This window comes from Macrobrachium rosenbergii, chromosome 57 (genome assembly GCF_040412425.1).
Source record: "Macrobrachium rosenbergii isolate ZJJX-2024 chromosome 57, ASM4041242v1, whole genome shotgun sequence".
In the NCBI taxonomy this organism is placed as follows: Eukaryota; Metazoa; Arthropoda; class Malacostraca; order Decapoda; family Palaemonidae; genus Macrobrachium; species Macrobrachium rosenbergii.
The window spans coordinates 528,762-553,942 of NC_089797.1; the positions used below are offsets into that span (position 1 = coordinate 528,762).

The window sequence follows — 25,181 nt, forward strand, 5'->3', positions numbered from 1 at the left end:
GTGACATAGATACAGTTTTAAAGAAGAAAAAAAAAAATGAGCACAGAATGAAAATTAAATAGCTGTCTAAATATATTAGCTTTAGAAGAAATCGTAATCAGCTTCATAAAGGAAATTTTATATTTTTCCTCTCAATATGCAAGACTATAGTCCTGGATTTTTTTTTTTTTTTTTAGTTTATTTTCTTTAGTACTCTATCTTCTTAGTTTTTCTCTTTTAGCATCTCTTTAGTTCACGATCTTAGTAGACTAGAGCACTACTAAACACTAATTAGGAGACGCCTTGGAAGGGCTAGAGGAATTATTTTCAGTTGCCAAGGTGGTCTGAGAACGAGAGCCAAGGATTCTGCATTTTCAAGGAGCCGTTGAAAGTAATTAGTCAAAAGAGGGCAATGAAATGATAAAATATAAACAACAAATGAAAAGATGCCATTATTGATGCTAAAGATTCGATATTTTCCATGCAGTGTAAATGAGTATTGTAAAAGAAAAAAAAAAAGTTGAGTTTTCAAACGAGAGAAGTTACAGAACAGATGCTTCAGAATCTGCCCAATTTTCTCCTTCAGCCGAAAATGCAAATTCCACATGGTTCATTTATATATATATATATATATATATATATATATATATATATATATATATATATATATATATATAAAGTAGCTACTGACACTAATTGAGCGACCAGGATTCGTCGGCTGAGACCATTTTTATTTCCAAAACGTGTTTGAGCGAATCAGCAGCCCAGCCGCTTCTGTGTTTACACGGGCGCGTTCACTGTCGACGAAACTGTCAAAAAACGCCAAGCTGGACCGAGCACTCCATTTGCAAGATTTCCAAGCCTACGTCTTCTTTTTCACAAGTGGACAGCAAATTTGGTTTTAAAAAATTAAAAATAAAAGTATCTAAATAAAATCTAATCCATTAAAATGATATATCTATTGTATTCAGCCCAGAAAAGGGGCTGAAATATTTTTAAAAATGCTTAAACAAACGATCCTTGTAAACTTTGTCTCACACTAAAGGTCCTAGACCCATCAGCGCAACCGCGTTTCCATCACCAATAAGAGCCAAAGCCAAAACAACGTTTGTCATCACCATTCTTATCATCATCATCATCATCATCATCATCATCACCATCAACACCATTATCAACCTGATATCATCGCCACCACTACTACAAACGCCAGTCTTTTTTATTTTATTTAGAGTTGCTGTTCATCTTTCTCTGCTACCAAGTGGTCACTTCATCACACTACTATACTCATCTCAAAGAGAAGCTTTCTTTTCTTTTTCAGCTACTAATGGTGCACAAAAGATAACATCTATTTTTTTTCTTTGCATTTATTAATATGATGATTTATCTTTATTTTTTTTTCATAATGTTATTTCTCTGTCTCTCTTTGATTAGATTATTATCGTCTTCCCGATAACAATTGCATGGGCACTCAAGCTGGTTTAAGACTGTGTTCTATAATGTTTTTATCATGTTTTATGTTCTACGATGTTTTATTTTACTGTGTATACGTCTATTTTGGGTTATTGCTGATTTCTCCGTGTCGTCTCTTTTCTTCTGTTGTGTATCCACGTGGTTTCTACAATGTCTACGTGTGCTGTCTCTTACTTTTTATGTTATCTCTTCAAATTATCTCTTTATAACATTGGGAACATTACTCCCATCTTGCCAACATGTTTATTCAGAGATAAAAACCATATATTGGAAAAAATACTAATGCTTCCATCATTCTTTTTTTAGCAAACAATCAAGCATAATTCATAAAAATTAAAAATAAACATTAACTGAATTCGTCAGCCGTTCAACTAATTCCAAGAGCTTAATTTTTGGTTCATTTCTTAAACAATCATTTTCATAGGGTCCCCAGCTAATTCAAATAACCATGCACATACCGTACTTTTTCAATCTGCCATTCAATTGAATACTCCATGGAGACGAGAACTGTACCGTAGCAACTCGCAAGGACGACGGATGCAGGATGAAACCATCGTGGGAGCGACACCTGGTGAGTGTTGGATCTGTTTCCCTGATTGTATTGTTTCTCAGTCTCTGGGTCTTCCTGAAGCTGTAATGAGAAGAATGATAAGATTAAGTAAAATATAATATATATTTGTATATATATGCAAATCACTGGAATAGCTTCAATTAAGAGTCAGAGAATGAGATGCACAAAATATACTCTGGTCTGTAACTATTGCATAGTGACATTGAAGATTAGGAAAGCTTACTCTGTTAGGGAAATAATAGGTAATTAAAGGTATAGACATTGAAGAAAAGGTAAGAATCAATTAAGTAAATGATCAGCTGATTAGGCGAGTTATAATATGTGTCAAAAATAGTCTTTTGTTCTGAAAACAATCGTGGATGGATACAATTCAAAATGAACCAAGAATAACTTGAGACGAAAACGGGATGTGAACCAAACATTGTAGGACCCAGAAATCACCCTAAAGTATACTGAACCTTGTTCGTTGCGACGCCAAAAAAAAACACTTTATTATCGTGTTCCTTCGGCCCTTCTAAAGCCTGTATCACAATAGCACGCGGAAAATTACCTAGAAATTACAATAGCATTTTTTTTTACGATATAGATATATGCTAAGCAAGCCTACATGTGAATTATTAGGCAAGATGACGTTTTTGCATACTATATTTTTTTATTAGTTTAGAGATCTATGTTTTTTCTGTCATTGAACAACAGTAATATAATTCCATTTAAATGTAAAACAGTAATATAATTCCATTTAAATGTAAATATTATTTTGTAAGTGTCTTTGTAATTCGTATTATGCAGTTTTTTCTATTATTTTATCGTATAATTGAACAAAAATTAAGTTAGTTAAGATTCTGAATAATAATAATAATAATAATAATAATAATAATAATAATAATAATAATAATAATATTAATTATTATTATTATTATTATTATTATTATTATTATTATTATTATTATTATTATTATTATTATCAAAAGTTCTCCATTGCGAAATAAGGAGGTATTATTATTATTATTATTATTATTATTATTATTATTATTATTATTATTATTATTATTATTATTATTATTATCCGGATCCGGTACCACAAGCCATTCCTACCATACCTCAGGCTTAGGCACTTATTAGTATTATTATATTATATTATCCGGCGCGAGAGGCCAAAGCTTTGGTACGTATTACCATTATCCAATACCAGAGCTCATTCCTACCATGCCTCGGGTAACCAAAGCCTCGGTACGGCCCGAGAACGAGGGGAATTACCGAACCGAGGGGAATTACCGAAACGAGGGGAATTACCGAACCGAGGGGGAGTTGCCGAGCGAGGTTCCTATAGCAACACCGCGCGTTTCCACGCCTTTCGCTAAACACTCGGAATGTCAAGATTCCACGTAATGCCAGTTCCGCGGTGGATCCCTCGAAGCGGGGGACAGTCTAAAAATAGTCAGAACTGGGTATGTGGGCACACAGGCGTCGTGGGCTAGGTGCCATAAATGGCACGGTGGCGAACCTCCTCTTCCACCACCACTGCCACCCCTCAGTAGTAGCGCGTGGACGAGCCTTTGAGGAGCCAGCCACGGGCTCGGTTTTTTCCGGGAGAAGTGTCATGTGCCCCCGAGTGTACCGCTGACGTCACGCCGCCAGAGGCCGCACTCTCGCGCGCCCGCCGCAGTAATCAGTCATTCCGAAAGTGAATCCTGCGAAGTAGTTTGAAGTGGCACTCGAAATCCCCCCGTGGCCATTGCATCACGCTTCAAACCTCCCGCGCGCGAGCGCTGGCAGCTGACGACAAGGAGGTGTATCCGTTTTCTATAAACATCGAGCGCTGCTACTCCCACCTCTTCAAGGGGCGATGGTGACAGAGGACACACGGAAGCACAGCGACTTAGATTTTCGTAGAAACAGATATGAAATGATCAACACTATTAACCATTTCGTATATCCATTCAGTTTTAAATCGATGAAGAGCGATCTCGCGTAGGGCGGAGGGTCATTGTTTCAAGATGGCGTGAGAAGTTCGTCGTGTCAATCGAGTGCGTGGCGCTTTAGCGGGCTAGTGGAGGGGGAGGAGGGACTTGTTGGCCGCCTGCCACCGCTAGAGCGAGCTGGCATCGCCCCCGAGTGTAAACAGTGGTGGAAACATGGACTCCACCTACAACAGTGGTCCTCCGACTTCGTATAATTCTCATTCCTCCCCGACGGACGCCCTGAACAATAATAATACGATGCAGAATGGCATCAACGCCTCGTCCACTGACTCGGAGGACACGGAGGAGGTCGAGAGCGTCCACCACAACAACAACAACAACAGCAGCAGAAGCGCGAGACTCATAGTGAACAGTAGTAGTAGTAGTAGTAATAGTGGTGGTGATAGTGAGGTTATGGTGGTGGCGATCGGTAGTGTTGGCAATGTTACGAATAGTGATAACGGTGGTGGCGGTTCGTCTTCCGCCGCCGGCGACGTGGTGGTGGTGAACGATAATAAAGAGGAGACGGAGGACAAGGAACTGGAGGAATTGTCCAAACTGCGTTGTCAGAGCGTGGCCACCGAGGTGGTGGCAGAGAGGTACAAGCGGAGATGCTCCGATTATCCGGGGATCGCCTTCGGCGCCTCGCTCTTCAGTTCCAACACTATGATGAAATTCAGCATCATCAAGAACGAGTTGCACAATATCATGAATGTGCAATTGAAAAGGGTCAGTATTTATTCATCTTCTTCTTCTTCTTTCTTTCATATTCCTCTCATTCCTCTTCCTCTTCCTGAATTTCTCTGGCAGTGGTGACATCTAAGTTTCTCTGGCTACGATGACATATAGGCCAAGGCATCGTAATTTCTCTGGCAACAATGTCATCTAAGTTTCTCTGGCAACAATGACGTTTAGGCTCGGACATCTTAGTTTCTCTGGCGACAGTGACACCAAAGCTAAGTTTCACTGGCAACAGTGACATCAAAGACATCTGAATATCTCGGGCAACAATGACATCATCTAAATTCCTCTGACAACAATGACACCCAAGTTTCTTTGGCAGTAATTATACCTCAATGCCATTAAATTTCTTCGGCAACATTGACTTCTGAAATATCTCTGACAACAATGACAGTATTTTTTTAGGAGGAGGGCTGCTCTGCCTCCACCTCCTCCCTCCCCCCTACACCAAAATTTCTGTGACACCTACTAAATTTCTCTGGCAACAATGGCAACAGCGTGGTGTCAGCCGTCTTCTGTCATAAGAACTCTATACCACATTAACCAATGGAAGAGGTGCCACGTAGGGATTTCTTCGACTCGATTATTTTGTATATTTTCCAATCGTTAAAAAACTTAGATATGATACAGTCAGCTTCTATATAATATCTCGAAATTGTTAATTGATATTATAGGATATTTCGTTACATCCCAAAGCCGAAAATAATTATGATGATTTATCACTCTACGATACCATCCGTACACCACAATCTCGCAGGTGCCAAGTAGCTAAATATTTTAATTTTTGCGGATAGGTAATGGCAGAACGACTTACCTTTGGAACATTACTGTGACTTTACATTAAGTAAATTTTAAATTTTACATTCAAACGGTGCGTGCCTATGATGGCCTGTAATAAGATCAAATTGCTCATATATTTAAATATATATAAATAACGGAATGTTTTTAGTTCTCATCCATGACGGATTTTAAGTGACGTCACTCAGCTAATGTTTTTGAGTTCAAATTATTCGTATCTTTCTTTTTTTAAATTTTTTTAGTCTAACACATATAAACACACACACACACACACACACACACACACACATACATATATATATATATATATATATAAAGAGAAATGTAAACGCACATATAGACCTAATATATACATATAATTTATATATATTTATATATATATATATATATATATATATATATATATATATATATATATATATATATATATATATATATATATATATATATATATTTACTTTATATATATATATATATATATATATATATATATATTATTATCGTTTATTATTACGAATAAAAACTTGTTAAATGAAGGTCACGCACTCTGACCTTAGTGGGCTAAGACGTACATATATCTCGATTGTTCTCCAAGCTGCAAGTTGAGAGTCGGTTAACGAACAATAATTAGGAGAAGCGGAAATGTGTGAAGGCCGGAAGTTTCTCTCTCTCTCTCTCTCTCTCTCTCTCTCTCTCTCTCTCTCTCTCTCTCTCAAGGCATAAATGCTTTACACAACCGATCAGGCAACACGTGTGTTTGTGCGCTCGGTCTAGGCTAAACACACGGCGTCATTATCAGCCTAATTGTTTGAGGGTAAACTATGTTGTCTTGCCATCTCCGTTTAATTGTTATCATACTTTGACGCACAGCAACCGATTGTGGGGGATGCAATGATGATGTTAGAGATTGAGAGATTACCTAGAGATATGTCGGTGTTGGAGAAACCGAGGTATGTCGGTGTTGGAGAAAATGAGGTGAGGAGGAAGTGAGTTGATGCTTGGAAAAAAAAAAAAGCCCCACCACTACAGTGAGTCAGAACTAAGGCATGTTTCGTTTATCAGTCACCTTGTGCCTCTCTCTCTCTCTCTCTCTCTCTCTCTCTCTCTCTCTCTCTCTCTCTCAGTTTGATAAGATAGGTTTATCGGGTGCGGTTGGTACTTTAACACAAGGTGTTGCCAGTTTTGTTTGACATATTACCATATGTACACAGTTTTAGTTTTATGTTATATATATATATATATATATATATATATATATATATATATATATATATATATATATATATGGAAAATTATATTAAAATTATAGAAACAGGGATAACAAAGTGCCATTATATTAATTACACATTTCTCGTCAGATCTACAACATGTTCAAATAACGATTCCTGACATAACACAAAGAACCCTATTTATACAAGAGGGAGTTTGATTATCATTATTCCCTACCAGTTATGGAGTCCGGTGTTCCATAGTGGCTAAGCCTTAGGCATAAAGAATGTTCCTCTTCTCAAAATTAGGGTCCGAAAAATACGGTCCATCTTATTTGGTTTCCAGATTCTGTGGTGCAGTCCAGCGTATAGGCCTAGGCCTAGCGCACCTGCTACTATTTTCGGGTATTTCTGTTTTAGTCACTCAAGCAAATGGGTTTTTCCTGCCCAAAGTTTCTTCATTATAATTCTCTTGATGCTATCCAGCTATGGGTTTTGATTTTTTTCCTTTTTTTAATTTTTTTTTAAGGATTGTTTATGGAAATGAGCGGTCTTTTCAAAAGTCAGATAGGCCTAGTCGAATCGGCTTGTAATCAAGTGAGGCAATGTAAGTCTTACACAAACTAGATATCGACAGCCTTTTGAATCATCCTATTTTAGCCGGTACAAATTGACTGACATATAATCCAACGTCTTTCGTAAATAACGTTCATTTTTAAAATTTAAATCAAATGCCGTTTAGCAAGAGCCTGAGATAGTACTAGAAATATAAATTTTTTTCGGCCATTTTGACAGTCATGCACTATCCGATTTCATTTTAACCTTTTTTTTATGAAAAGATATTTTGTGGAAAACAAAAATTTGTACAGGCATCGTAACCTTATTACTTTTATTGTCCTTCTGTGAGTTTACATATTTGTAAAGAATTATCTTACGGTTATAAAATGCAGTGCATGACGTCAGTTGGTCGGTCTCTCCCTCTCTTGCTATGGCAAGGTGGGGTGAAGGATGATGAGTAACTTGGCTATACTCCCCTCCCCCCTCCTCTCTCTCTCTCTCTCTCTCTCTCTCTCTCTCTCTCTCTCTCTCTCTCTCTCTCTCTCTCCCAGCCCATGATCCTTTGAAATAAATAAACATGTGATTGGACAAACAACATTCATATCTGCCCACGCATTATAAGTCACGTAGGCCTAAGTACCAAAAAAAAAAAAAAAAAGAAGCCTTCATGTATTTCAATGTATAAAAGATCGCTAATGACTTCTGCAGCAAGATAAGCAAAACGAAGCGGCCACATAATGAGAACATTACTAATTTAATAGATAGTTCTTGATGTCGACGGACGCCACCAGTCAAGAGGTCCTTATAAGGTAGAGTGTCCGAGAGAACCTTCCTCCCCCCCCTCCCCGCTCCGAAGACTTTCTCTGGGCTGAAGGAGGGAGTTATTGGAGTAGGAGCATGAGGAGGAGGAGGAGGAGGAGGGGGGAAGGAGAGGGAGATGGGGGTTGAGTGCGAGATCTTGGTCACTTCGACGATTGATGAATTCTGTGTTAGCCATTTCGCCTACTGGGACATATTATTCGTATTTTACTATTTATCGCGAGATTTATGATCTCCCATTGGAACTCATTCAAATAAACTGACTATTAACTCCTTTTAGACGCCATATATAATTTTTTTATAAGATTTCGTTACGGTGAATTCAAGAATTCTTCATCTTCTTCTTCTTCTTAGGCTCCTCAGGAGTGTAACAGGATGTTGGGTCGGTCTCTCTCTCTCTCTCTCTCTCTTTCTCTCTTTCTGGGATCCTTCCACGAATAATTCGTTGATTGCGTAATTCTGTAATCGTTCTTCGTGACACGCCTTATGGTCGATGCCTCTAGTTCGTTTTTGTCACGTCGTGGTTCTCTGTAACGAAAGTGTTTGTTAATGTGAATAAAAGGCAGGGCAGATCGGTTTGTTTAGCGACTTACACAGTTAACTTTTCGAATCGCTTGCATACGAGATGCCGCCGAGCGTAAGCAACACCGTTTAGACTCGAGAAGAGATCTGATTTTATACGATAATTCGCTCTGACGGAGTCTCCTGGGACTCCTGTCCTTCATTACAGCCACCAGACCAAATTATGTCTGTTGCCACAATATATCACAGGGCGTTAAGGTGAATAAATTGCACAGGTGAAGTCATGGGGAGGCGGAGAACTTAAGAGAGAGAGAGAGAAAAAAAAGAGCAAAAAACTTTTACTCGTATTTTAGGTCACTCCCATTTCTTCATTACTTTCTTATAATGACTGAATTTGCTCGTCAGTCGAACGTCTTAAGTTCCCTTTCATGCATTGAGACATATCTTGAGAATAATTGATACTGATTCGTGGAATTTAGGTTATAAAGGGTGTGTGAGGCGAACTAGTTGTTTGCGCGCGATGGACCTTTTTGGGTGTTGAACGGTTGATGGTTAGGGCAAGGCTGCCAGCTGTACAACACTTTTCAGAAACGTTTCTCGTCATTTGTTCAGCTCTTTAATCGGGAATCGCGAAGCGACATTGTTATTTCCGTCGTTTGTAGTTGGAATTTGTCAGTTGTGAAAGAGGACTCGTTCGCAGACGGGAATAAATGGAAGTTGAATTAACATAATGAACGAGAGTGTGCGCTTGAACGTACGATAGTGTCCTTCGTCTGATGAGGCAAAGCAGAGAGTGAGGGTGACGAGAAGAGCTTCGTGAGGTCCGAACGAGTCAGTGTGTGTGTTGAGTTGGTTCGAGTAACATCCACGTGGAATTAAGTCTGTGAGTCAAGATGACTACCATCGGCAAAGGCGCTGATCTCATGGAGGTCCTGAAAAAGAAAATGCGCCAGGCGAAAGAGGATACCGAGCGCCTGAAGGACGAGAACGAGGAAATATCTAGGAAACTACACGTCGAAGTCCAGAGGAGAGAAGCCGTGAGTGTTCGCAGGGGGAGGAGGGCGGCGAGACAGCAGCGGCTCTGTTGTCGAGGGGCGGGGGGAGGGGGGAGTAGTAGAGAATCCATGATTCCTCCTGAATATCCTTTTATTATTCAGGGGAGAATCGCGATAATCACATTAACCGAATGCGGCCGGGTTGCCAAAATGTCCGTGGATGATTTTTTGCTCTTTATACTGTAAATAACGGTTCAAAAAGTCTTATTTCGGGGCTGATTTAGCAGTAGAACGAGACTCGGGATTTGAAGATTCGAACGGCTGGAGTGGGTGTGTTCGGGCTTCGCTCAATATTTTCTAGAGGGAGTTGACACGGCATACCGGTCTTCTTGTCTCGGACAGACAAACACACCTCTCTGTCTCTCACTCTTTCTCTCTCTCTCCCTCCGTTTTTCCCAATTTGACCATTTAAAGCCACTTTTCCCATTTAAATTCACCATACAGTACTGAGTTTCCGAAGTACCTTCTTACGGATAGGAAAAGCGAATTGTATGCGTCAGTTTCCATGTTAGCGTGATCATGTATACACCTCTGTCTCTCACTCTCTTTCTCTCTCACACCCTTTTCCTTATTTAACCATTTAAAACCTATTTTTACTTATAAATACACCACACAACGCTGGTTTTAAAGATACCTTTATTGAAGCTAGGAAAAATCATAATTTTGAGTACTTACACCACTTGAAACCACCTTTTACATACAAAGCCACCACACAACCCAGGGTTTTCTAAGTACCTTCTTGCAGCTAGGAAAAGTGACTTTAATTTGTCAATTTCCACCAGTTAAAACAACCTTTTACCTAAAAATCCATCATCATCTCTGGGCTTCCGAAGTACGTTCTTACACCAAGGAAAAGCGAATTTTATTTTAAAGTCAGTTTTCACCATTTAAAGCCATCATTTACTTACGCAACTATTTCACAACCCAGAATTTCAAAATATCTTAATTTGAAGCTAGGAAAGGCGAATTTAATTTTAGAGTAAATTTCCACTAAAACCCGTTTTCTTGAAAATCCACCATATAAACCTGAGTTACTAAATTCTTATTCTAACTAGGAAAAACAAATTTAAAGTATTTGTAACTCTTAAAACCACTCTTTACTCACAATACCAAAGTCAATTATCACCACTTGAAACCCCCCTTTTTTTTTTACTTATAAACCACCACATAACCCCGGTTTTCAAAGTACCTTTTCTCGCTAGGGAATTCGAGTTTTATTGAAAAGTAAATTTCCATCTTGCTTGGATGATCATGTCTCAAATGCACATTTGAAAGCCACTTCTTCCAATACAAAACCACCATGCAACCCTGGGTTTTCAAAGTACCCTCTTCTAGCTAGGAAAATCGAATGGAGTTGAAATGTAAATTTCCATGCCTTGGTGAAGCCGCATGGCGAGAAATGGTTCTCGGTAGTAGCGGTCCAGCAGCCGACGGCGTTCGGGAGTTAACATTCTCGACTATGACATCACTTAAGCTCGGCTTTATCAAATAACCGAAAGACTGACTGACTGCAGGTGTGTGTGTGTGTGTGTGTTTGTGTTTGTTCGCTGTCTCAGTCTGTTGCAGTCTGGAAGAGCGAGCGTTAGCGTCGAGCCAGTTTTGCTATGGGGCTGAGTTCATTGTTGTATGGTATTTTTTGTTAGTTTTAAGCGAGTCACGTAACTACACATGTTTAGCTATCTTCTCTGGCGTAGGAAATTCTATTCTGTATTTTATTTGTTAAACAATGGTTGAGGCGCCATCTATGATGCTTGAATGCGTTTAGTTCATATAATATATATTTAAGAATCGTTTGCACGAGAAATCTGATATATTTGTAGTATTAAAAAGTACTAGTTAAGGTTTTCACATTAGTTTGCACATGTATAAGTCCTGTGTTAAATTACATGTATATATATGTTATACTATATATATATATATATATATATATATATATATAAAATGTTACAGAGGTATATATACTTACTGACCAATAAAGTATTCACGTATTTATTTAAATGGCTGCTAAAAATGTACTATACGACAGTAGTTTGTAATAGCCAGTATTACAAGTATTTGCGTTAAATTTAAATTTAGTAATTACGAGCAGCTCTGTAAGCAACTGTAGCTCATTTGAATTTAAAAAATCAATATGACACTTTTTTATATCAAATAAGCGAATAATATACAATATTTCAGCGATTTTATAATAATTTTACTTAAAAATTTTCATGTTTTGTATTAAACAGTTTGAATTTTATATATTGCATAAGTAATTCGTTATACACCTCTCTGTTGCTCGCAGTAAGTTTCCAAAACACCGGATGGAATAGTGCGATAAAAATGACTTTACGAAACTATTTCCTATCAGTCGATAGTGTCAGCTGACTCTCTCTCTCTCTCTCTCTCTCTCTCTCTCTCTCTCTCTCTCTCTCTCTCTCCGGAAATGACGACGACGCTGTGCCAGTTAGTAATTTGATGTAATGAGATCAATTAAAAGACCTCTGGCATCGATACTTAAATAGGTGGCCTGGCTTTTTCAGTTCCTGTACCTGCTGTATTCATGTTGGTTCAAGGATTTTGCTCGTCATTGGTGCTAATTGAGAGAGTGGCCGTGTGGGTATTGTGTGTACACAAACACGTATACTTGCCCTGTTTTCGTCAGCTGTTCATACCCTAAAAGTATGGATTTGGCAGTGACCCATTTCATGACATGGGTCTATAACTGATCAAGACTGACAGATATTTTTATAGTAAGGATTTCATAAGTAATCCCATAAAATATAAGTATGGCATCGCTCCAGTTTTTATAATTAGGAGTGATTGCTTGAGAATGACAGATAGCAGTAGCTAGTTTTTAAATCTCCTACTCCCAAATCTCATTCGATAAGAGGAAATTATGGGTTTTAAAAATATTTACCCATCACTTCCATGATATCACCATACCGGCGTTGGCAATTGACCGTAACCCATCCATGAAAGGTGTCTTTGCTTATAGGTACCCAGATTGGGCGATGAATTCGATCGTGGGGAGGCAAGGAGTGGTGGTGTTGGTGAATGGAGTGGGTGGTGGGTATTGTTGGGGAGAGAGAGAGAGAGAGAGGGGGTTTATAAGAAATTTGCCTTGGTATAGAAGAGATGGTGAGAGACAAAGAACACATCACACACCTTCACCTACCGTGGGCATCATCTCACGGGCGACCTTGCCACACTACCAGCTAAGAGCTTATTCCTTCTCCTCTATTCCCCCCCACCCCCTCTCCTTCTCCTCCTTAGTACCATATCATGATCTCCTCCACCTACTCCTTCTCCTACTCCTCTCCCACCTCACTATATTCTCCCTCCTCCCCCCTGCAGCCTCTCGTTCACCCAACTAGTACTAGTACCACCACCTCTTGCTCTACCGTTCCCCCTTACTCTTCGGATCCCGGTTTATTTTTTAATGCCTTGATGTGTCGCCTTTTAGTCTCATGTTGGTTTTACGGTTAGGAAGTGAACCTGATTTAAAGGATAAAGGTTATGTTTAAAGGATAAATGGTATATAGGAACAAAAAAATGCTCTCTGTTCTTGTCCACATTGCACAGAGTGCAGGCTCATTGCAGGCCAATATTCATTAGCAGCTTTGGATGGTATAGGTCTAGATTAAGCTGGCCATATGCCAACACGAGCTCTTGAACTTGGGCAGGAAATTATCCAGCATTACAGGATAAAAGTTTTATGGGAATAAAAATGCTCGCTTCTTCCCCACGTTGCATTCAGTGCAGGCACAATGCAGGCAAATATTCATTGGCAATTCTGGATGATGTTAGTCTAGATTTAGCTGGCCATATGCCAACACGGGCTGTTGCAGTTGGGCAGCCCCCTAAGCAGGTTTGGGAAAAGCGTAACAGATGCACAAATAACTCGTGAGAATCATAAATCTGTTTGAGCTGTACCAATAATGATTGCAGCCATTGCCAAGGATATAATAATGCCTTTATAAAAATATTTAATTACTCTGATAGAATCTGTTTACATCTGTTTTCATTGTGAGGGTCACACATGTGTAAGGTCTAAGCGTGCGTTAACCTCTGCGCTAATACATGTGTCTGTTTTGGCCCCCAGTGTCAAAAATGGCGTCTGGCCTTGATACACAGATGTTCAGAGGAAAGTGAAATGCATTATATACAGTTAGTAACAGAATACACCCACTCCTCATGCGTGTAACTCTCTCTCTCTCTCTCTCTCTCTCTCTCTCTCTCTCTCTCTCTCTCTCTCTCTCTCTCTCTCTCTCTCTCTCTCTCTCTGCCAACTCGTATCCAGTTCTGTAAGTCTAATCTGACATCACTGCTCTCTTTAACCAGTACCGATAATGACCTAAATCTATACAAGAGTCTCTCTCTCTCTCTCTCTCTCTCTCTCTCTCTCTCTCTCTCTCTCTCTCTCTCTCTCAGCTGTCGTCTTCTGAGAGGTTAAAAGCTGGGTATTGGGTATGTCATATAAACGTTAAGGGTGGGGGCTGGGGAGAGTGACGACCTAGAGTCGTGATGGGCCTGATGGAAAAAAGAGAGGAGAGAGAGAGAGAGAGAGAGAGAGAGAGAGAGAGAGAGAGATTGGTCCTTTACACATCGTCTAATTTGGCAGGTCCCTTGTTGATATCTTACGAAGCAAATTCCCTCTCACAATTATTATTATTATTATTATTATTATTATTATTATTATAAGCCAAATAGCGGCAAAGTACAGAAAAGGACATTTATGAAAGAAATAACAAAGACTTTTGTTTTGCTCTGTATAAAGAGAACGTTATCTTTCAAATTTAAATAAAACTTTGATGCCATATTTTCACAGCACATACACAGCTCACACGGATGTTATCCATCCCCCCCTACCCCACTCATTCACATCAGAGGTTACCATCTGCTGTTTTTACGAAAGCACTGACTCAATTCAAAGGTGACGTTTGGTATACCCTTGGAACAATTCAAATTTCTGGTCATAGAATTGCCATATTACATACGCTTATTTTTCTGAGTACAGCAAGTGGGGAAACCTTTTTTGGATGCAAAAATGGAAAACGTTGACAGTTTAGTGGCCAAAAATAAAGTTTAGGATTGTTTAAAACTTGAAAACCTTAAAGATAATTGACCCTGTGGGTCATAGGTTTAATATTGGACCAGATCTGCAGCTGCTAATTTTAGGGAAATTTAGGTTTTTTAAACATTTTAAGGTATGCAACCTTTAATGGCCAAAAATAAAGTTTAGAATTCCACTGAAAAACCTCCTAGATAATTGACACAGTGAGTCATTGGTTTAATAGTGGACCAGATCTGCAGTTGCTAATTTCAGGGAAATTTAAGTTTATCAAACAGTTTAGCTAGACAACTGTTAGTGGCCTAAAGTCTTCAGAGTTTTCACAATAAAACCTCTTAGGTTAACTGACTGTGGTTCCTTCGTTCAACTTGAACTAGATCTGCAGATACTAATTTCAGGGAAATTTAAGGTTTTCGAACATTTTTAAGGTATGCAATCTTTAGTAGCCGAAGTCAAGTTTAGAATTAACCTTAAAACCTGCAGGGCAGTCGAATCAGTGAATCATTGGTTTAATATTGTAGCTACTAGACTTTGGGGAAACTACAACGTTTTCTGACAAATCAAGGTTGCATTGCTTTAATATTGTAGCTACTAGACTTCAGGGAAACTACAAAGTTTTCTGACAAATCAAGGTTGCATTGGTTTAATATTGTAGCTACCAGACTTTAGGGAAACTACAAAGTTTCCTGACAAATCAAGGTTGCATTGGTTTAATATTGTAGCTACCAGACTTTGGGGAAACTACAACGTTTTCTGACAAATCAAGGTTGCATTGGTTTAATATTGTAGCTACCAGACTTTAGGGAAACTGCAAAGTTTTCTGGCAAATCAAGGTTGCATTGGTTTAATATTGTAGCTACCAGACTTTAGGGAAACTACAAAGTTTTCTAACATTTGAAGGTATGCAACCTTTCTGAACGTGACTTCGCCTCCTCACGATTTTTGGGGGGTGTGTGCTAATAGTCGAAACTTGTAAATGAGAAACTTTTCCCTCCCATTGTGAGTAACAGTCCCGAGAAATCCGTTGCCGGGATGATTATTTGACTCCCAAAGAGGTGTTCCTGTCACCTTTTGTTGGCAGCGGCAGAAACCACAAGAGTATATAACAACTCTTGCCCCGCTCGACCTTCTCGCCCTATGGCCTGGTGCCCTTTTCACCTGTCGAAATTTCGTGAGTGCACTTACTCGCGCGCACCCTAGACAGGTGTGTGTGTGTGTCAATCGTTGTTAGCAGTGTAATAGAGGAAGCGGGTGGCATCCTGTTTGTGATAAATAAATGCTGTTTGGGTTATATAGGCATTTAGTTCTGATGACACAGACCTGTTTTTGAAACTTGTATTATTATTATTATTGTTATTATTATTATTATTATTATTATTATTATTCAGAAGATGAACCGTATTCATAGAGACCAAGCCCACCACTGGGGCCATTGACTTGAAAGTCAAGCTTGCAAAGAATATGGGGCTCTTTAGGAAGTAAGAGAAGGTAAAGGGAAATATAGAAAGATGAGATATCACTTATTAAAAAGAAAAAGTAACAAATTATTAGATAAAAATGTATTAAAATGCAAGGAGAATAGCATTAGGGTAGTAATGCATTGCATCTTCGCTTGAACTTTTGAATGAAAATTTCCAACTGCACATCGTCAGTGAGACTGTTCTGTAGTCCATCAGTGAGGAATAAGGGACTTTCAATAAATTCTTCTAAAGCCAAGGAAGACCCCTCGTATATGAGAGGACCTGGGCTGTCCCTGAATGCACGAACAAGGGCCAGGCAAGGAGGAGGAGGAGGAGGCCCCTAGGGCCAAAACTTTGGCCATTCCTTGTGCACTTGAAAAGAACCGGCCGCGGCAGGTGTACCGTGGGAATTTCTGGTCGGACTCTGGGAATGTCTGTCGTCATTGGTCTAGCTCTGTCTGGCCTGGTGGTGGAAGTCTCTGCGGCTCTGAGCTCTCTCTCTGTCTGTCCCGTTTCTGTGGTAGGGATCGCTTCGTGTAGAATTGCTTGCGTGTATAGGCTGGTTGGTGTAGATTGTGTAGGTGGGTGTAGGCTAGGTTTATTTGATATTCGTATATGTACCGAATTATTGTGGGTTTAGAAACTGCATAATGCTATAAAAATGTTAAATATATAAAGGTACAATTGCTGTAAAAATGTATATATATATATATATATATATATATATATATATATATATATATATATATATATATATATAATATAAAACAAGTTTATGTAGATGTATATAATGTATATATCAAGTTTGTGTAGACATTTGAAGTGGATTCATGAACTTGAGGTACATTCCTTGATCCTTCAGTTGATATAAACAAAAAAATACATAATTGTAAGATTATGCCACAGTGAACGGGAGTTGCATGACCTTGCCAAAGAGAGAGAGAGAGAGAGAGAGAGAGAGAGAGAGAGAGAGAGAGAGAGAGAGAGAGAGAGAGAGAGCTCTTTGGTGGTGTAACCATACGGTTAAATTCGTTTGTACCGTTACCCAGATAACCTTTTGTTCTCGTCAAAATTATGATTATTGCTGGAGCAAGTTCGCCGGGTAACTGGATGGGTTTTTAATTTGATAAAATTGCTTAATAGGCCTCTTGTTATTTCGTAGCTCTTGAATTTTAAATCGATAAAAGCTAAGTTGTTAGTTTCCCCAAGGCACTTGACAGCTGTCAAATTTCCCAATTGCCCCAACCCACAGACTCATTTTAATTATACCTTTGTCTCATTGTCACAGCAAGCGAACAATATAGTTGAGAGTAGTGGTGTAGATGACACCTCTTCCCGCCTTCCTCCCCCTCCTCCCCTAAACCCCACACTCTCTCTCCCCTCCCCCGCCCCCCCCCCCGCTTCTCCAGGCCCTAGAGAAGACCTACACATGCACTGATCACAGGTGTATCTGTCTCCGTGGCGGTTGTTAGTGGAAAGGCACTAGTATATATAGGTAGTAAGCGTTATAATGGAATTGGTTGTTGAACAAAGCGTTGTAGATTTGGTTGTAAAAACAAAACCGTTTTAGAATTGGTTGTAAAAACAAGGCGTTGTGAATTTGGTTGTGAGTACATTGTGTTTTGTGGCGTTTAGCTTTCATACGTGAGATACACAGATACGAACGATTATTGAAACCATAATATATATATATATATATATATATATATATATATATATATATATATATATATATATATATATATATATATATATATATATATATATACACACATACACACACACACACACACACACACACACACACACACACACACACACACACACACACACACACACACACACACCGGAAGCTTTCTACACACATCATTTCTATAGCGAGAGAGCGAACGTAATAAAAAAAAATTGCCTAGCATATTACTGCCGCGTATGTCCAGTAACATGAAGTAAAACTTCAAAAGGGTGATAGGGGACTCTCTCTCTCTCTCTCTCTCTCTCTCTCTCTCTCTCTCTCTCTCTCTCCATTCAGACTGGAATGAATGGTAGGAAGTTTTGAGGACACGCAATAAAAGGAAATAAGAGGCGTCTCCACCAAAATAACCTCCACCCCCCATCATCAGCTGTTGTTGGAGAGAGGGAGGGGTGGGGATGACGTCATAAAAACACCGCAGGGGATTTGTTATGATTGTGGGAGGGGGAATAAGTGGGATGGGAGTACAGCAGTGATGTAATATATTGGCATTTCACTTTGTCCGTGAATCGAAATTGGGTCTCTCTCTCTCTCTCTCTCTCTCTCTCTCTCTCTCTCTCTCTCTCTCTCTCTCTCTCTCTCTCTCTCTCTCCTGGGATCAGGTTGATTTTATATTTTATTATTTTCCTTGTTGCTTCAGATTCCCAAATTTTCTTTTATATATAACGTTAACAGAAGGGAAGTTAGGCTAAACGTCGTGTACATAAGGCACGGTGCGTTCCTGACAGTCGTGTAAATAGACACGATTATTTTATAAAAGGAAGTCTTAACTTTTTTTTTTGTTGCTAAAGGATCCCAATTTTTTATTTATATAACCAGGTTAAAAGAAGGAAGTTAAAGTTCCCGACAGTCGTGTACACAAGACATGATACGTTCCCGACAGTCGTGTAAATAGACACGATTATGTTATACAAGGAAGTCTTAACTTTTTTCTTGTTGCTAAAGGATCCCAATTTTTTAAATTTATATAACCAGGTTAACAGAAGGGAAGTTAAAAATCCCGACAGTCGTGTACATAAGACACGTTACGTCCCCGACAGTCGTGTACATAAGAGACGATCATTATATACAAGGCAGGGACTTCCGCGAGTAAAAGTAATAAAATGTTGAATCCAGAGTCTAAACCACTCAGTGGTCTGTTGCCGTTTATATAAATAATGGAAGAGAGAGAGAGAGAGAGAGAGAGAGAGAGAGAGAGAGAGAGAGAGAGAGAGAGAGAGAGAACTGTGCATTCTTCGTTGTTGCTCGTCTGAGTGAAAGTTGTACGATTGGCCAAGTGTTCATTATGCACAGCGGAACATCTGCTTGTTGCATGTGCCCGCATGTTGTCAATAACGAGTAACGCAGGTGGGCATATAGGTGACGTGATTATTATACTTATATAATTCTTATTGAAGTATTTAAATAGATTTACTTTTATTCACTTCATTTTTTTTATCCAATTTTTTTAAATCAAGATTTTTGTTCTTGTCTTAAATATCTTTCGTGCCCTATTTAGTCCTTATTCAGGCCTTATTCAATCCCTAAGTGTTGTATATTCAATCTTGATTCAGCCCCTATCCAGTCGTTCAGTCCTTATTCGGTCCCTGTTCAATCCTAATTCAGTCCATATTCAGTCCCTGTTCAGTCCTTATTCAGGCCCTATCTAGCCCCTACTCAATCCTTATTCATCCTCTATTCAGTCCTTATTTTCAGTCCTTTTTCAATCCTTATCCATTCCCTGTTCAGTCCTTATACCTTATTCAGTCCCTATCCATTCCCTATTCAGTCCTTCTCCCTATTCATTCCTTATTCAGTCCCTATCCATTCCCTATTCAGTCCTCCCTATTCATTCCTTATTCAGTCCCTATTCATTCCTTATTCAGTCCCCATCCATTCCTATTCAGTCCTTTTTGAGTCCCTATCCATTCCCTATTCATTCCTTTTTGAGTCCCTATCCAGTCCCTATTCATTCCTTTTTCAGTCCCTATCCATTCCTATTCAATCTTTTTGAGTCCCTATCCAGTCCCTATTCATTCCTTATTCAGTCCCTATCCATTCCCTATTCAGTCCCTTTCCATTCCCTATTCATTCCTTATTCCGTTCCTATCCATTCCTATTCAGTCCTTTTTAAGTCCCTATCCAGTCCCTATTCATTCCTTATTCAGTTCCTATCCATTCCCTATCCAGTCCACCCTGTATACATACTTATAGAATGATCACTGACATTGCCTCTACCTGAAGTTACCTGACCACGCAAAACCCAAATATTTGTAGATACCTCCTCCCCCCCCACAGTCTCCGTAGGCCTTATACCAGCAGGTATTACCAACCCTTGGATTTTTTGAGCTTTAAGCCTCGCTGGGTTGGGTGTAGAAGAGAGGTGTTGTCAGGATAGCGGAGGAGTCCCCTGGTTTTTTTATGTGTAGAGACAGGGAACGATAGAGGATGTGGGAAGGGGCGTGTCCTACGAGAGAGCATTACACCGGTACCACGCACGCCTGTACACACGTACATTCATCCGTGTGGTCGTGCAGTACACTGTACGTACATAAGTATATAAATACGTACATAATCTATGTATTTCTCTGCTCGTGCTGTAATATATATAATGTATTTTTCTATTCATAGCTTATATATATATATATGTATATGTATATATGTATATATATACAGTATATAATATATGTTTTTTGTATTCATAGCTTAAACACACGTGACTATTCCGTGATCGCCAGTATTAAGCCACAGATTTTCATTTTAATGTAAAATTTCCATGGACCCTAGGAATAATATATATATATATATATATATATATATATATATATATATATTTTATATATATATATATATAATCCCCGTTGGGTGTAAGTTATTTGATGGTAAATAGTCTCTCGATCTCTCTAATATATTATATATATATATATATATATATATATATATATATATATATATATATATATATATATATATATTATATGTATGTTCAGGGGAATGTATCTACGTGATTGAATTATCTACCTACAATTTGGGTGGGCCAATATACCATCAATTTCCTCTACCTGAAAACTGGGTCATTTCCTTATTAGGCAAGTCATCAACAGGTGACGTAGTGGTAATGACAAGTCATTATGCATTTTGAGGTTTTCCTCATCGAAATGAGGTGCCCAAAATTGGGTAGCCCAAATCTGATTTGGACCGGTTAAGTCAGATTTGTGAAATTGAAGGTTTTGCCAGTATAGCTATGTACAAAATTTGTATAAGATTTTGTTCCGTAAAATGTCTTGTGATATGACATTCTCTTTATTTTATGAATTGTGTATGAATGGAAGTGTATATATTTGTATAATTATATAGTTATATAACAAATATAATATACATAATGCATACTATTTTCATATTCGCATAAACTATGCCAATACATAATTCTCCTGCTCCCTTGCTGAAGGGTGGACTGTCTTCGACCTAAATGTCAATGACTGGGAGTATAAGTAAAAGTGGTTTTTTCGTGGTCGAAGACACTGTTAGGCTTGGCTTCGCTTGCTCGTACATAAATGGCCGGTATTCAGTTTGCTCAGTGACTCGAGGCGAATCATAATAATCTAGTGGCTATATACGAGAGTTTTTCGAAAGAACTCTCCATTTTATGTATAAAGCAAGAGTTTACTCGTAATTGCTTGCATATAGCAACATTGCTGTCGTAACTGGCCTTTGTACATTGACTAAGTTTTATTTTATTATTATTATTATTATTATTATTATTATTATTATTATTATTATTATTATTATTCAGAACATGAACCGTATTTATATGGAACAAGTCCGCTACAGGGGGACCATTGACTAAAAATTCTAGATTCCAAAGAATATTATGGTGTTCATTTGAAAGTAACAAATTATTATTATATTATTATTATTATTATTATTATTATTATTATTATTATTATTATTATTATTGAGAAAATGAACCGTTGACTTGCAATTCAAGCTTCCAAAGAATATTATGGTGTTCATTTGAAAGAATTAACAAAAAAAACGATATGAAATGCAGAAAGAATAGTTATCAGCAAGTGAGAAATAAATGACCTCAAATAAATGAACACATCAATAAATGAATAGGTAGAAACATAAGTCAGTTATTATAATATGTCAGTTTAATGTACATGGCTTTGACGAAGTCTTGTGTGCACTGTACTGCCCAAGTGTGCTCGCCGGATGTTTCATAGATTAGATAAAGAGAACGACTGTTTATGATAAGATACATCGTTGTGGCTCTCTCTCTCTCTCTCTCTCTCTCTCTCTCTCTCTCTCTCTCTCTCTCTCTCTCTCTCTCTTTGCTCTTTAACCTTTCTTGCACAAGCCTGGTGTTGAGAGAGTTGTGGATAATATTCTCTTCTCTCTCTAAGGCACAAGCCTGGTGTTGAGAGAGTTATGGATAATTCTCTCTCTCTCTCTCTCTCTCTCTCTCTCTCTCTCTCTCTCTCTCTCTCTCTCTCTCTCTCTCACACACAACTTGCACAAGCCTGGTGTTGAGAGAATTGTGGATAATTCTCTCTCTCTCTCTCTCTCTCTCTCTCTCTCTCTCTCTCTCTCTCTCTCTCTCTCTCTCTCTCTCTCATGTATTCTACATAAGCCGTTCACGAGATCGAATGACGTCATGCATTAAAATAAAACCACAGCTTAACGATGACCAAGAGTGAGGGGGAGAGATAGAGGGAGAGGGGGAGAGAGAGGGTGTCGTATGAATACCTTGTTTACAGTTGCTGTGAGGCGGAGGTTTTTTTGGGGGGCCGGGGGACAGGGACCTGGTATCTGTGAGGGTGTAGTATTGCAATATCACCCTTACTGGACGTGGGCGTTTGGGCAATAATCCTTTGCGTTGCGTTTTAGGGGTATATAACTGAACTATTCACTTGAGATGTGTGAATGCGTGGTATTATAACACTCTCTCTCTCTCTCTCTCTCTCTCTCTCTCTCTCTCTCTCTCTCTCTCTCTCTCTCTCTCTCTCTCTCTCTCTGTGTGTGTGTAAGGTTTTGTGTTGAAATCATTTAAGTCTTTACTGATGGGAATTAAGATTTATATGTATGTATATATATACATCTATACATACATATATATATATATATATATATATATATATATATATATATATACATATATATATACATATATGCAGATATGCATTTATTTATTTATTTGATTTTAAATCACGGAAACGTGATGGTTAGACGAACAAAGTTACAGCCACGAAGAAAAGTAAAACAGTTGATGAGATGCTTATATATATATATATATATATATATATATATATATATATATATATATATATATATATATATATATATATATATATATATATATATAAATGATTCACCTCGCTATACTCCTGTACCTTTAAACAACCGCTGAATCTATTAAAGGGGCGAGGCTGTTTTTGAAAGCCGCTGTACTCCGTAACCCCCCTGTAATTTCCGCTGTTTCCGAAACCGTGATTCCTTCTGTGTTATGTAATGTGAAACATCACTTAATGCTTTTTCTTCATCTTTGAAATTGTTTTAAAAAATTGTCTGTAAAAAAAACTGCGTTTCATTCTGCAGTGTTTTGATATATTTAGTTATGCAAATTTTCAACGTCAGGTGAAGGCCACTAGGATCTCTCTCTCTCTCTCTCTCTCTCTCTCTCTCTCTCTCTGCTGCGTTCCAAAAGTCGTGTCTTGTTGGCCAAAACATACTTAGTAAAGGTATCTTAGTGATTTTGCAAATCAGTTTATACGACGCTAGGTTCGTGCTCCAATGAAATTGTCAGTTGGGCAAATAGATGAGTCAATGTTTTGATCAGTGTTCATATGGATACAAGGTTTAAATTTCTTGCTGTCAGCACTATTTTCTAAAATGAAATCTACAATCTTTATATTTTCTACAATATTGGTATTTACTGCAGGCGTACACGACTGGTAATTCCCACCATCAGTATTATTCCCTGTTCTACAACCTACAATCTTACTTCAGCACTGTTTTACATTCTACAATCCACAATCTTAATATTTTCCTCGAGCACTTTTATTCATTATCTCCTTTCGTCTTAACACACGACTGTTTCTGTAAGCGATATTCTCCCCTGAACCCCATTCTACTTGAACCCAGCGGTGGGGTTGTGTCAACATTGACTTTCCAAGACACGGGCAGATTGCTGTGGCATAGCGAGTTGAACCTTTTGAAGAAATTCGCTGGAATTTTAATGTGTTCGACCTTAATGGTTTTCACAGAAGGGAACATCTTTCTCTTTTTACATAGTATATTATTTGCCTTTCGTTGTTCCTCTCTTCTCCTCCCTGCTTCATTTGAGAGAGAGAGAGAGAGAGAGAGAGAGAGAGAGAGAGAGAGAGAGAGAGAGATCTCGCATTTCGTTTCCTTGTTTTTCTCCCTGCTTCATTTGAGGGAGAGAGAGAGGTGTGTGAATTGTGTTTCCTTGTTCCTCTTCATCCCTGCTTCATGGGAGAGAGAGAGAGAGAGAGAGAGAGAGAGAGAGAGAGAGAGAGAGAGAGAGAGACTACTACTACTATAAAATCTTAGTTTTTCTTCAGTTTTTCTTCAGCTTAGGTAATTTTTCTTCAGTATTCAATTCCAGTACTTCTATAAATCTTTAAGAGAAAAGATACGTAATCAATTTTAACATTAAATTGTATACATTTGCACTATTTTTTCAAGAATTGAATAAAGCATCTACTACCCTCGTCTTCGTTATTCAGTTTAAATCTAAAAAAAATGCGCCTCAGATTTTCTTGTAATGTTTCTGAAGTTCAAGTAATTTTCACTTTATTTTAGAATATATAAACAGTAAACGCTAATGTTTTTTAAAGGTTTTAAAAATTAACGTATATTATCTAATAATGTAAACTGAAAAAGGCAGCGTGGTCTAAAACTTGATCTTAATATTAATTGAGGAAGAAACAAAGTTCGTTTTCAGTTTGGACAAGTTCGAGCCGATGCGGATTTAAATTTTTTTTTTTTTTACTCGACTCATGAATGTTGTCATGTTGGCGATATCAAAAGTTGCGGGAACGTGCTTTAAACCAATGGTGCAGAGCTTAGGAAGGAAGGACTCTCTCTCTCTCTCTCTCTCTCTCTCTCTCTCTCTCTCTCTCTCTCTCTCTCTCTCTCTCTCTGTAGTGGGGTTGGGGTGGGTGGTTGGATGCAAAATATGTTGGTTTCCACAGTTTTTGAACTTTAGATGTTCAATAACTCTCTCTCTCTCTC

General features: G+C 38.3%; 1 protein-coding gene across 50 annotated transcripts in view; it reads left to right on the forward strand.

Annotated features, from left to right (window-relative positions):
* The window catches only part of Tm1 (tropomyosin 1), a 77,569-nt gene that overhangs the window by 18,529 nt on the left and 33,859 nt on the right, over positions 1 to 25,181 (forward strand). For 8 of the 50 annotated variants that reach the window (XR_010852554.1, XR_010852556.1, XR_010852553.1 and 5 more), the window contains exon 1: positions 9,355 to 9,664. The exons of 39 other annotated variants lie outside the window; for them this stretch is intronic. Coding sequence is in view for 5 of the 11 variants with exons in the window: in XM_067101611.1 (XP_066957712.1) it covers positions 9,521 to 9,664 (144 nt within the window). In the remaining 6 variants the exon portion in view is untranslated. Of the gene's footprint in view, positions 1 to 9,140; positions 9,665 to 25,181 lie in introns of those variants that run through there. 3 more of the 50 variants (XR_010852555.1, XM_067101613.1, XR_010852557.1) reach the window with 3 other exon arrangements.